This window comes from Myotis myotis, unplaced genomic scaffold (genome assembly GCF_014108235.1).
Source record: "Myotis myotis isolate mMyoMyo1 unplaced genomic scaffold, mMyoMyo1.p scaffold_m19_p_15, whole genome shotgun sequence".
Lineage (NCBI taxonomy): Eukaryota > Metazoa > Chordata > Mammalia > Chiroptera > Vespertilionidae > Myotis > Myotis myotis.
Window position 1 is genome coordinate 23,771,265 of NW_023416319.1, and position 14,651 is coordinate 23,785,915.

Below are 14,651 nucleotides of genomic sequence, written 5' to 3' on the forward strand. Positions count from 1 at the left end.
GAGAGAGATAGAAACATCAATGATGAGAATCATTGATTAGCTGCCTCTGCACGCCCCTTACTAGAGAATCAAGCCCGCAACCTGGGCATGTGCCCTTGACCATAATTGAACCCGGGACCCTTCAGTCTGCAGGCCGATGCTCTATCCACTGACCCAAATCAGCTAGGGCGGCTCTAATGTTATAGTCACACTAAGTCTTCCTCTTACCTTTGACCCTTAGAGGCAATCACTGTTATCATTATTCTGCCTGTGCTACTAGAAATATCCTACTCTTTTAAAATTTAAACTGCCTTGTCCAGCCAGAGTGGCTCAGTGGTAAGATCAACCTATGAACCAGGAGATTGCAGTTTGGTTCCCAGTTGGGGCACATGTCTGGGTTGCGGGCTTGATCCCCACTGTGGGGCGTGTCGGAGATGGCTGATTCATGATTCTGTCATCAATGATGTTTTTATCTCCCTTCCTCTCTGAAATCAATAAAAAGTATATTTAAAAAAAATTTAAACTGCCTACACATCTGACTTCAGCTTTGCCCTTCCAATTTGGAAACAACTTCAACATTTATGTTGTGAATTATCTTCCTATTTCTTTAATGATATATTGCTCCTTACATAGTCTTAGAAAAATATCAATTACTCTGAGCTATGCTCAATAGTTGGCTTATGGAAATAGCATATAAATACTTAATTAAAAAAAATTCAACTCAGGTATATACTGGCTCAGTTACCCAGTGCTATGTACAATGGGTGTCTTATATAGTTTCCTTTTGATTTTTTGCAATTTGAATGTAAATTCTAAACAATGAATCATTTAATTATTTGTATGTATGAACTAATCATTTTATTCTTTTGCTTTTTTTAAATAATCATTTTGTACAAATAATACACATAGTTGCATATATATTACAGTTTCAATCTTATTTATTACTCTTGTGGAATGCTAGGTTTAATGTTACAGTATGGTTGTCAAAGCTACTGAAATGTGACAAATGTCCATGTGTAAAAGCTGCAGAACAATATAAGTAATGATTTTTAACAGAACAGTTATTTTACAGCTGAGGTCTGATGGTTTTTTAACCGATGCCTATGTGTATAACCAGCCACAAACCTTGGGGATGTTTATTACCTGTACATGTATATACAAATATTTCCCATACATATATATATGCACATAGGCATTATTAATTTATGTGTGAAATTTATAAAGTTATATACATACACATAAATGCACATCTATATACATATATCCACCCTCACCAGTGAGATCACTTTTCTAACACTAATCAACTTCAGGCCAGTTATTATTGCTGCCCAGTATAACTACATGATTTTAGTACCAATACCAAGCACCTTTTCAGATGCAGGACAGGTGTATTTTTGTGCATATAGGTATGTATGTATGTCTATGTATAGAAAGGAATTCTTTTTATGCTTTAGTCATGCATTACTTCAATAAACAGTCTTATCACCATAGGTTTTAGAATTCTAAAGAGTGTAAAATTTACTTCTGGAAAACTGTATATGTTCATAGTTACAAAAAATATATTATATATATATATATGATTGAAACCTATTGTGTACGTATGTTCTCTGAATTGGCTATATTCTAGCCATTAGATAAATTAAAAACAAACACCCTCTTAATAGGATGTTATTATGACAGCCTTAAATAGCCCATTACCTGTATTTAGAATAGTTGATATATTTTAAAAGGTGACAAAATGACGTTAAAGATTTGAAAAACACTATGCATCGGCATTAAATATACAAAGGTTTCACCAAGGGCATGGTTCAATTCATTGTCTAAGATTTTCATATTCTAAAAGTGACCAATAGCATAGTCATTATTTTTAAAATTATGGCTCATTGAGGCTTTTATGAAAAAAAGCCCTGTTTTTAAAAACAAGTTCTATTTAAACGAAAAAATGTACATGAACACTAAAGTACTTTTGGATATTTATTCTGTACAAAGTGTCTATGTAAAATAGGAGGCTCGTTCCCAGTAAGAACACCTCATGGTAGCACATGTAAACCTGGTTTGGTTCCTCTGCTCTGCAGCTATTCAGCATGTAAAATTTATACCATTTCACATTAACATTTAAATTTAATACAGTGCAAATATTTGAGAATAACTTGTTCCCCCCAGTGAAACAAGAGCCAGCATTATGCTGAATATTCTTCAGATCTATTTACACACTGAGCTAAAAGTTCACCATAAACTTTGAAATTTGCTGAATATCAGCAGAAATGTAACCGAACTAGCAGCAATTGCATTAACAATATTTGATAGTTACTTGAGAGAATGCATAAAATTTTCCAGGCTGTACTCTGAGTCATATTGCTCTTGATCCCAAAGATCACTCAGGTTTTCGAGAATTGATTTCATACTTGCTTTTCCAGAAGTAGAGGTGTCAGCTTTTTCTGCTTTGCCCTCCTTAAGAAAAATTGGCAGAAAGATCATTAATTCAAAAATTAGATTTTTCTTTAAAATACCATACTTGTTTCTAACATTGCTCTTATTCAACAGAGTTAAAAAATAGTTCAAGTGATGGTAAGTTCATCTCATTAGATAGCTTATTCTATTTTCCCACAGGCCTAATTTGTCATTTTAAGATTACAGAATTATAAGAACATTACACAGGACAGTTAATTGTGTCACAATGGCTTTGTCATTCTCTCTCCCAGACATATAGTTAAATAACCAGCTTTTGACCCAAACCATTCAAGAGGAAGTTGTAGATATTATGCCCCTTTATCCCTAGATAGAACAAGGACATCCTCTTAACATAACTGAAATACAAAGATCAAATTAAGAAAATTTAATACAAAATGATTTAATATAGTCCATATTCAAATCTTCCCAACTGTCCCAATAGGATCCTTTAGAGCAATAGTTCTTGCTTCCCTGGAACATCCCCAAGTCCAGTTCTCCTTGCTAAAAGTCACACATAAAAGTTATTTGAAGGCAGGATTCCATATTTCTTTCAGCTTTCCTTTTTCTAGGTTACACATGTCTTGTTTTTAACCTTACCTTATATGATATGATTAAAGAACCTTCTTCCATTCTGGTAATCTTTTGGGGACTTACTGTTTAAAATGCAGCACCCAGAACCAGACATAATATTTAAATATGGCTGAACCACACAGTACAGTGGAACTACTTTCTCTCAGATTTGGATATTACAATTCTGTTATTACAGCTAGCTTAATTACATTATCTAAGGCCAATACTCACTATAATTTATACTGGTTGTACAGCTGACTTTCTAAACCTAGGCAGGACTATAACTCCAGCCATATTAGTTTTACATTAGATTGACCAGTATTTCCAGATGGTGCATCCTTTGATTATGGATATTAGTTCCATCACCCATAATAACAATAATGGCTACTATGTACTGAGAATCTATACTAGATACCCTTTCTAAGTGCTTACATATATTAACTTCATAACCATGTAATAATATAGGCATTGTTATTCTCCGAAGGGTGTGGAACCTCAAAGAAATTAACTTGCCTAAGATCACCAAGAAACAGGGCAAGAAACACAGACCCAGGTTTAGCTGACTGCAGTGACAGATGTCTGTTAGCAGGAAAGGACTAAGGAAAGAAATCTTGGGGCAAGACACTGGAGACATTAATCAAAACTTCAAACATCCCCAAGAATCCTGGAGAGTTTTATCTGGACGTCAAAAATTTCCTCAAAAAATTGTCTAGTTGATACTATTGATACTAAAGTGAATGCCTTTTGCTAGTTCCTTCAATACTTTTACCAAGCAACCCTAGGAAGTCTGTGCATGCATTAAAGATAGGGAAAATTGGCCCTAACTGGTTTTCTCAGTGGTTAGAGCACTGGCTCGCGGACTGAAGGGTCACAGGTTCGATTCCAGTAAAGGGTAAGTATCTCGGTTGCAGACGGCAACCAATCAATCAGTGTGTCTCTCTCACATCGATGTCCCCCCCCGCCCCCTTTCCTCTCTCTAAAAAAAAATCAATGGAAAAAATATCCTATTAACAACAAAAAAAAGCAAATTGTGTTAAGTTCTTTACCTTATCAAGTGTGAATAGATCGAGAAGTTGATCTGTTCCCATACTCTGCAAACTAGAATTCTCTTGGCTAATAACTGTATTCGCTATGTTCATCTTGAATTTCTGCAAACCCATTATTTTCTCCTCCAATGTTCCTCTGGTTATCAATCGGTACACATTCACCACACGTTTCTGAGTAAGAAAAAGAAGTTAAGCACAAATAAACTGATTGGTTTGAGGTAAACCAAGTCAAGGGCTTGCATATTTAACTACTATCTAATTATGGTGGGGTTATCTGGCCCCAAGAGTTTAAAATGTTTGCACAGAATATTAGTGATGGGTAGATAGAGTCCCAGTTTTCTTAGCCTAAGCTACCTCATTTAATGCATGAGGAAGTGGTGCCACAGAATTAAGCTACTGGCCTAAGGTCAAACATTTGTTAGTATCAGGTGTAGAAACTTAAACCAATTCCTGTCTTTTTTGAGAAGTGTTTTTCCCAGTTCACAAGTTAACACCTGTGAGTGGTGACTCTTTACCTGCCCAATGCGATGGGCCCGGTCCATGGCTTGTAGATCGCGCATGGGATTCCAATCGTGCTCCACAAATACCACTGTGTCAGCGCCTGTTAAGTTAAGCCCCAGGCCACCAACGTGAGTTGTAAGTAAGAGAACATCAATGGATGGATCATTGTTAAACCTAAAAGTATAGATATTTTAAAATAAAATTAGTACATTTCTAATGTACCCATATAACAAAAATTAGACTACTTAATAAAAATTAAGAACACAAATGAGAACACTTCTTTACAACTCCATAATATAGACACTTCTGTGACCACTTGAGATCAAACTATTCTCTTTTAGTATTTAGGGTAGGGCAAAAGTAGGCTTACAGTTTGTATGAAAATAATACAAGAATAAATGGTTTCACATACTCTGACTATAAACCTACTTTTGCCCCACCCTGTACATAACATCTTTAGTAGTAGAAAGAATGGAAGTCAGAAACTTTACAAACAGAAATAAGTCCAACTGGATTATATTTTAGAGTATCAGATAAAGACTAAATTGAAAAAATGTAACTAAACACTAATTCTAATTAAGGCAAAACTCAACTATCAACCTTTAATGTAGAGAAACAGAAGATAATGGGGGAAAGGCTAGATCAGTTGGGGAAGGTAGAGGGTAAGGGTATTGAGGGTTGCTGCTATTGTACTGGTCCTAGCATCTATATATATAAAAGGCTAATATGCAAAGTGTCCCCTCAGGAGTTCAATTGCTTGCTATGATGTGTGCTGACCACCAGGGGCGACGCAGAACAAAGGAAGGCTCAGGTCGGCCCTGATTGCCCACCAGGCCTAGGGACCCTACCTATGCACAAATTTCTTGCACTATAACTTCAAGGAAAAAGAAAAACTAACATTATTACCAAGCTCCCATTTATTAGATTTCACTACGATTCAAGCAATGGGGCTTTGTGCTTTATATGCATTATGTTACTTCAATGTTATTACAGCTCTATGAAGATATTATCATTTGTCCTTATTTTAGGGAAACTCAAGCTCTGTGGAAGATAATCATGCCCAAGAGAACACTGCCTAAATAGCAGTCAGGAGTCAAACCTGGGTCTGTCTCCAAAGCTTGATCATGGGTTTCTAACTGTATCATGTTTAACAATCTCTTGAGGGTGCTTTTTAAAAATGCTTACTCTTAAAGTTACAAGTCTGGGACAGAACCTAGGAATCTATGATTTCTAAAGTAGCGGGTGCAGGCCACACTTAGGAAACACTGCATTCATTGATTTTGCTTCCTAGCTGGGCCAGCATCCAACTTGTTCTGAGCAGAGGCACAGAGATGAAGATACAGATCTCAGCTAAGCCACATTTTTGCTTCTTTCCACCCCAACTTTCCCCAAAAAGGTGAGGTAAAATGTTATCTCTATTTTTTGTTGATGCCTTAATTCTCTTTCATACCCTTCAAAGTGCTATCCTAATAAAGCCACACTTTTTTAGCTAAACAAACTATTTATTCAATGGTATTTCTGTAGTTCTATTTTTTTTGGTTTTTAGAAAAATATTTTTTTTCTCTAATTTGTTTTTTAGTTCTATATTTTTAAAGAAAATACTTCATGAGGCAAACTCCTATGTAAGAAATAATACACTGACTATGGCCATGATTTATAGGCGTTTTAGAAGCCACTTACCGTGAAACAATGGCATGCCTCTGACCAGGAGGTATGCTTCCATCTAATCTCAGGTAAGTGACAGAGGGTAAGTGAGGCTTGAGAAGATCATGTTCTACTATATCAAGCATGCTTTTCAGCTGACAGAAGATCAGGATCCTGTGCTGGGCCACAACAGACTCTGTGCCACTCTCTGAAGTGCTGCCATTTCCCAAACCGCAATCCAACAGCAACTAGAAAAATATCAGTTGTTACACAAGCATTCAATAAAAGTAGGCAACCAATAGTTTTTCAAGCTATACCTCATATAAAATGGTTCCTAGATTATTTATTATGGTTATAATAAATAATGGCCCCAAATTATAAATGATACTCAAAATTTGGTCTAACTGATATAAAATACAATGAAACTATGATGCCCTCATTTTGGCCATTACACTGCTTTAACCACCAAGATCATATTAGCTTTATTTACTGGCAACTAATTCATACAGTAGGTTTGTAGTGAACTTACCATCAAATCAAATTCAACTTTGCCCTATGTTTGCCAAGTCTGACAGAATCTATATTTAAGTGTTTTTCTTTTAAAAATTGACTGTGCTTATCACCTTTAATTGTCACTTGGAGTTTCAGTTCATTCCATTCTACTGAAATTTTAAAATTCTGGCTCTAGCAATATTAGATATTTCTGGCACTATTATCTGCTAATAAACATATTTCTTTACTTCTATTGCCATATTTTTAAAATGCAAATAAGATTCTTCCTCTACTTCAGAGAACAGACATATTTTAAAAAAAAGCAAGCTAGTTCTCTCCTGAGATAGAACCTTTACTCTGAATATCTAAAAAAAAAAGGGTTCTAGAACAGCTCTCCATAAGAATAGCCAGGAATAATCTGGGCCTAAGTTGCAGAGTTCCTAAATTTCTTAATTCCAGACACTTCAGTGTGACAAGAGGCACTCTAAAACGAGAGATTAGTTTAAGTAATAACTGCAGGTAAAAAAGTAATGTACAAAAATATAAACTAAAAACAATTTAAAGCCTGTAGTATAATTAAAATGTGGATGAAATTCAATTTTTATTTGAAAATAGGAACTTAAAAGCAGCAAGAGAAAAGTGACTTGTCATGCAAAAGGGATCCTCAATTAAGATTAACCCCTGATTTCTCATCAGAAACCATTATCAAGAAAGTGAAAAACAAATAAAGAATGGAAGTATTTGCAAATCATATCTGGTAAGGGCTTAATATTTACAATAAAAAACAATCCCTAAAACTCAACCAAAAGATAAACAATCAAATTAAGAAATGGTCAAAGGATTTAAACAGCATTTCTCCAAAGTTATAGAAATATCCAATAACCACACGAAAAGATGCTCAACATTATTACTCATTAGGGATAGCAAATCAGCAATGACATTCCACTTCATGCCTACTGGGATGGCTATACTGAAAAAAATTGAAATTGTTGGGGAGGATATGCAGAAATTATAACCTTGGCACATAGCTGGTGGGAATGCAAATGATGCTGCCACAATGGAAAACAATTTGGCAGCTATTGAAAAGTTAAACGTAGAATTGTTGTATGACCCAGCCAGCAATTCCACTCCTATGTCTATATCCAAAAAAGACTGAAGAGAGAGAGAGAAATACTTATAAGTCAATGCTTACTGCAGCATTATTCACAATAGCCAAAAGGTAGAAACAACTCAAATATCCCATCAACACATGACTGGATAAACAAAATCTGGTGTAAACATAACAGTAATAATGGAATATTATTCAACCATAAAGTTGGAAGTACCAATACATGCTACAACATGAATGAACCTTGAAAATAAGTGAAATAAGTCAATAATTCTACTTACATGAAATATTTAGAACATGCAAATTCATAAGACACAAAGTATATTAGAGGTTACCCAGTGTTGGGGTAAAAGGAGAATGGGAAGTTATTGCTCAATGGGTACAGAAATATTTTGTAAGTAGTGGTGACAATTGTACAATACTGTGAATGTAAGTAATGTCACTGAATTATATACCTAAAAATAGAATGGCATATTTAATGCTTTATGTATTTATACCAAAATTTAACCAAATTAAAAATAAAAATGGTAAATATATCAGTAATCTATTGGAAATGCAAATTTACCTAGTGTTCTAGATCAGGAATGTTCAACACACATCTAACCCTTAAAAGACCTACTTACTTGTTTCAAAGCTGAGAGTTTAGGGGCATGTTGAATATCATGAAGTGAAGAATTCTGTACGGCCAGTTTTTCAGTAGTACTCTTGAACTCAGGGTGTTGAGGTGTTAAGACTAATGCTGGATGGTTGCACAGTTTACGTAAGTACTGTAACGCCTTTAAAAGAGGAAAAAGTATATCCTATATAATAAAAGCATAATATGCAAATCAACTGAACTGTGGAATGACTGGTCGGTGGGGGTGGGGGTGTTGCCAAACAGGTGGTGCCAGGCCAGCCAAGGCAACACCAGTTGGACACCTCCCAAGGGCTCCTGGACTACGAGAGGGCGCAGGCCAGGCTGAGGGACTTCCCTGAGTGCGTAAATTTCGTGCACTGGGCCTCTAGTATATCTATAATAATAAAAGTGTAATCTGCTAATTAGGCCAGATGTTCTTCCAGACAACCTTCCAGATGACGCCGGGGCTGCAAGGAAAGCCCAGGTCCCAGGTGCCAGAGGGAAGCTGGTGCCAGCAGCCAGGGGAAGGAAGGCCTACTCTTGCACGAATTTTGTGCATCAGGCCGTGTGTGTGTGTGTGACTCAAGATCACTTCACATGTCACAAATGTTTGCACTTCAATATCTTTTCCTACTGTCTAGAATGCCCTTCTCTCTTTTGACTACCCTTATTCCTTCAAGAATCAGTTCAAATCTCATCTGTGATGCCTTCGTCTGATTCTTGTGCAGTTTGTATTTATTTTTTAGAGCATTTATAGCTTGTATCAATCATACTGTTTGTATCCCCCACTAGACAATGAGCTTCTCATGGCAGAAAAAGGTTTATTCATTAGCTCCTATACCTAACCCTTTCCCACTCAAATGCCTCATAATGCTTACAGATGCTTCTGGCACCAGGCATCACTTCCCAAAGAAGGGTTACTCAAACATCAGTGTGTATAAAATGTCTTGAAGACCTGATAAATCTGCAGATCTTTCCCCTCTACATAGTATTCTGGGTCAGTAGGTCTGTGGTGGGGGTTGGGGAGCTAGGTGGTTATTTCAAGTGGTTGTGTTTAAGAATCAGAACCCTATAGGATCTCTTCTTTCTTTTCTCTAATTCAGCCACAACCTTTCTCTTTTGCCTTTTGCTTGGGCTATTATTTGTGTCTCACCCTTTGCCCTGGAGATTTGTATTAGCAAGCTTCACTGACAAGGCACAAGAGATGACTGGGCACTACAATAGAAACTGTGAGAGAGTTATTAGCCTTTACAACTACCTTTTTCCTCTTCTATCTTTAAAAATGCTTGCAGCATTTAATTTATTGGTGGCAAAGGGGTTTGGAAGGTTTTCTATAGTATATTTCAAAAGGGAAAACAAGTGAGTTGGCACTTTCCATGTCTTTTTCTTTTGCTACCCCCGTGAGCACAATAGGCAGGATGTCTCAGGACCTCTGTAGTTTTTGTATCCTCTGCCCAGAATTGCTTCCCCTTACATAACTGCCATGCCTCAATCCTCCTTCAGATCTCTGCTAAAATGTCACTTTCTCAGTGAGGCCATACCTGATCCCTCAATTAAAAATCACAACCTATCCTGACTCCTATGTTGCATAACCCAACATTCTGCTTTTTCTCTTACATGCATTTTATGTATTCATTTTTCATATTTACAAGGGAGGCAGTCTGTTTTGCTCACTGCTTTAATTAATCCCTGTGCCTAGAAAAATTACTGCCTTGTGGTAGGTGTCCCAGTATTTTTTAAATGGAAAGCAAAAGATTCTCTATTCTAAAAACCCCTTTAAATATATAATAAACAATGTAGATTGCATTTTTCGTTTAATTTTAATATTAAACTACTTAATACGAAAATAGATTGGCACTTTTCCCTATTTCCAAGAATGTATACACAGTATTTTAAAAATTTAAATAAACCCATATTTCAGTGTTCCATGTAAAATCTGCATTGAAGAACATACTTAGGCAACATTTAAAAAGTAGACTGTAATCTATACCTGGAATACATGGCCTGTAGCTTTAAGCTTTGGTTTTTCAGTTTCTTCAGAAAGTGCAGCTGAAGAAACTGTTTCATCAACATCACACTTGGCACGAGACTTAGCAAAGTCCTCATAGAGCTGGACCTGCAAAATTTCCCCCACAAACAAATATACTTATTTTCAATTGTTGAAAAAGTAAGCAAAGGCCAATAAGAGCAATAATTTAAATCAACTCTCATTAAATTATGATACCTGTACTTTGCTACTGATTAGATAATCCATCTTGGTAAATTCCTTTAAAATTACATTTAGAAAACAAGTATAACACATTAAGTTGGGCTGCTAAAATATTAAAACAGTAGTCAAATAGTCCTACACTTAATTTTTCCACTCTGTTCAGAAGATAAATATAATACCACTAAAAAAGAATCTGAACTCTTACAAGTGAATTAGAAAATCTCCCTTAAGTGAAGTTATGTGATCAAGACTAAAGGTACATTCCAAGAGACCAACTTTTAAAAGAATATTGCTGCCTAAAAGGCAAGTCTAAAATATTACCTTGGGGTTTGGGTTCTGCTTGTACATGCTAAAACAATGCAAAAGGGAAGAAAATCTACAGGGCTAAATAAAGCCAAATGTCACTTCCTTCCCCAGCTCCCTGCCTCCAGTCTACTTAGTGTATTTTATGCTGATATTTTAATACCATCACTGGTATATCATTACAGCCTTTTTTCACATGGCACCTTTTACTTATTGTATTTTACAAAATCTTCATTCCATTACCCATACAATATTTAAGAAACATTAACCCTATTTTTACAAACAAGGAATGGAGGTCCAGAGAAATAGGGTAGATAATATAAATGATCACAGAATTATTAGCATCTAAACTCTAGCTGCATAAATATATACCAACAGGCTGTCTTACATACAGGGGAAAGAAGGTAAGTTTGTAGGGTCAGTCTATGTATCTTATTCATTTGATCAACTCATACTACTGAAATAGATTAATGACTAGTAACCTAGAACATAAAGTACATATTCAAACAAAAAATTCTGATTATAGGCCATGTCTTATTAAGTGTCTTCATAAGACATGGCCTGTAAGGGGCAATTTACCCTTATAAAATACTACACAAGGAAAGGCATACAGTACATTCCTTTGATAATGGTCTCTATGTACAAAATCAGACCTGCACAGAAGTCAAAATTTATTTCAGAAATTTACTGGTAATGCAATAATACTTTAAAAGGGATATGATCCCCACTTCCCAAAGTTTGAAACTCAATCCTGATATATGTTAGCTATACAACCTTGAGCAAGTTGCTTAACTTTCTGAGCTTCGGTTTCCTTATTTGTAAAAATGGGGACTGACGTAAGATACCTTTAATGTTATATATGTGAGGATAAGACACTATAGGCAGATTTTTGGTCCTTATAAACATTTCTTCATCAGTTTAACCTTTTCAATTAACTAGACATATGAGAAAGCAACTATGACACTGAATTTTGCATGTTAATGCAAAATGCACTTATCCAAATATATCCACATATATACACAGATTCACTTAGTGTCTTATCTACATCTATTTAAAACAGAATATTTTTCTTTTCTTTTTTTTTTAATATGTTTTATTGATTTTTTACAGAGAGGAAGGGAGAGAGATAGAAACATCAATGAGAGAGAAACATCGATCAGCTGCCTCCTGCACATCTCCTACTGGGGATGTGCCCGCAACCAAGGTACATACATGCCCTTGACCAGAATCGAACCTGGGACCTTTCAGTCCGCAGGCCAGTGCTCTATCCACTGAGCCAAACCGGTTTCGGCCAGAATATTTTTCAAGTTTAGGAAAGTAGAAGCTAGATTAGAGTGATAAAGCCAAAGGCTATTCCCCTTTTGTGGCTTATTCAAAGGATTTCACTAATAAACATATCACCAACAACCACAATCACCAGATTCCTAACCTGGAGAAGACTGAGAGTACAGTAATAGTCTTGAATAATTTTGGGTGGAAGGTCTTGCAAAACATCTTCTTTCATTCTTCTCAAAAGAAATGGTAGGACTTGGCGGTGTAGTGCATCCATTGCAAGGACACCTGTTAAGAAGAAGAGAAAATGGCTCAAAAAAAGAATAAATTATATTCACTTGCACAGAAAATATAATGATCTCTTTTTCATACCTGCTTCTTGTTCTCGACTAGAGCTTCGAGCATCCCTACTTGCTAATATAGGTTTACCATATCGAGCAGCAAACTGGCGTTCAGTCCCCAAAAATCCTGGCATGAGGAAATCAAATAATGACCACAGCTCCAAAACATTGTTCTGAATATAAGAAAGGAATATATTTGAGTTTGTACTGAGATGATTTACTTACACTTAAAAATTGAAACATTAATTAAAAAAAGCCCATTATGATGATATAGATGAGATATTATCACATTTTTAGGTATATGGTATAAGTCTGTATTTAAAGGTGTAATATTCAAGTCAGCATCCTTGGAGAAAATACTCTTGTCTTATTTGGGGGGAGGAGGGGAGATTTTCAAGTCTCCTCCACCAGCTAAGTCTTGGTCTATAGTATTAAGTCCTACTGGTGGCATAAAGTAGTAAATAAAAGAGCAAAAGGATGAATGTGTTTCTGATTCTTTTAACTTTGACACTCATATTGACAGCAATATTTAAGGAATCTGGCCTACATCACCATTTCTTCAACAAAGGAAAAACCTAAAGAGTTTGGTTATAGGTCAAGTCTGCCCAGTATTTAAGGTTCACAAAGAACTGGCACAAGTTCTTTCCAATTCTGAAGTTTCGTTAAAAAAAAAAAAAATCAACACATTTTCATTTTGGATTCTTTCCCAAAATGTGTGTATCCTAAGGTGCCATTTTACCCTTTAACTCTTCCAGATGTCTGTCCTTCCTCACCCTGCTCAAGCTCTGGCTCACCATGCTGGGCTACCCTCCCATATGATGGATACCCTTCAAATCCCACTTAAGTTTGACTTCCCATAGGGACCATTATCAAATGGGCTACCATGGCTCTTCAGTGCAGAAACCCACCTTACAGCTTCAGAGCTAAACTGTTCAGGTGGGTATGAGGGAAAAAAAGATTGCTTTTAAACAACAACTCTTTTTATTGTGAAAGCAGTAACCTATTTAAAAATACTGTGACGTTTCTATATAAGTTTAAATTGGAACAAAATAAATCTCAATAATGCAAGCCTAAAGGGTCTTTTTCCCCCTTTTAAAGGTACTTTTAAAATCCATAGTGTTCAAGTAATAGACAAAACCCTAACACTTATAATAATAATCAGTCCATCACCAAAAATAAGTAACAAGTACATTAAAAAAAAATCAATTATTTCAAAGTCACCTGGTGTTTTTTCTCCCACTAACTGGAGAGTGATGAAGGGTATCTTCCCCATCCAAGTGGGCTATCCAAACTAGGTGTGAACATTTGCAACCTCTAGAAGTACTGTAACACAATCTCTCTTAACTGAACACATCTACATATTCAACTATCTTCTTCCTTTTCCAACATAAATGTCTACAATCTCCTGCTTTCAACTGTTTCCTAATCTCAGGTATTCATGGTTTCAGTGTTAAATCCAATTGTGGTGTAACGCTACAAAAGGAGAACGGCCATTTTGGAATAGAGTCGGACTAATGACTCCCAGACTTTGGACATAAGACTTCTATTTACATAGCCTAAAGTTGCATTTTAAATATGACTTTAAAAACCTAGTTTTCTCAGGTAATGCTACGTACCAAATGAACAGTTATAAAAACATAATTACTGGAAATTATCATTCCTATAAACTAACAAAACAAAACAAACAAAAACCTTCTTATTTAATTCAATGCCAATGCCAATCCTCCTCTTCACATGGCAAATATTTTTTTTTTAAAGTAAATAATTACCTGTATTGGTGTTCCAGAAAGAATAATCCTATAATTAGCAGTCAGTTGTTTTACTGCTTTTGATAATTTTGTTTTTCCATTTTTGATGACATGGCCTTCATCAAGAATACAGTAGTTAAATTTAATATTTCTAAGGGAGAATACACAAATAAATTTAGCATGAAGAGTCTCTGAGGCAGGAAAATACTAAGTTTCTTCAAATTTGATACTAAGTTTTTCTAAGTAAATAAATAAATAAATGATTCTTACCTAAAGAAATCTATGTCATTCCTCACAACATCATATGAAGCCACTATCAGATTATGCCTTTTTACTTGATGCTGTAACCTGTATTTAAAAATAAGAGGACA

General features: G+C 35.5%; 1 protein-coding gene across 6 annotated transcripts in view; it reads right to left on the reverse strand.

Moving 5' to 3' along the window:
* Positions 1 to 811: 811 nt before the first annotated feature.
* BTAF1 (B-TFIID TATA-box binding protein associated factor 1) overlaps positions 812 to 14,651 on the reverse strand; it is a 113,671-nt gene continuing 99,831 nt past the window's right edge. For 3 of the 6 annotated variants that reach the window (XM_036336614.1, XM_036336616.1, XM_036336615.1), the window contains 10 exons: positions 14,551 to 14,628; positions 14,302 to 14,431; positions 12,564 to 12,705; positions 12,349 to 12,479; positions 10,398 to 10,523; positions 8,415 to 8,567; positions 6,228 to 6,439; positions 4,562 to 4,721; positions 4,047 to 4,217; positions 2,287 to 2,430 (listed from right to left, as the gene is read on the reverse strand). In XM_036336614.1, the coding sequence (XP_036192507.1) occupies positions 2,287 to 2,430; positions 4,047 to 4,217; positions 4,562 to 4,721; positions 6,228 to 6,439; positions 8,415 to 8,567; positions 10,398 to 10,523; positions 12,349 to 12,479; positions 12,564 to 12,705; positions 14,302 to 14,431; positions 14,551 to 14,628 (1,447 nt within the window). Of the gene's footprint in view, positions 2,431 to 4,046; positions 4,218 to 4,561; positions 4,722 to 6,227; positions 6,440 to 8,414; positions 8,568 to 10,397; positions 10,524 to 12,348; positions 12,480 to 12,563; positions 12,706 to 14,301; positions 14,432 to 14,550; positions 14,629 to 14,651 lie in introns of those variants that run through there. The other 3 variants (XM_036336612.1, XM_036336617.1, XM_036336618.1) reach the window with 3 other exon arrangements.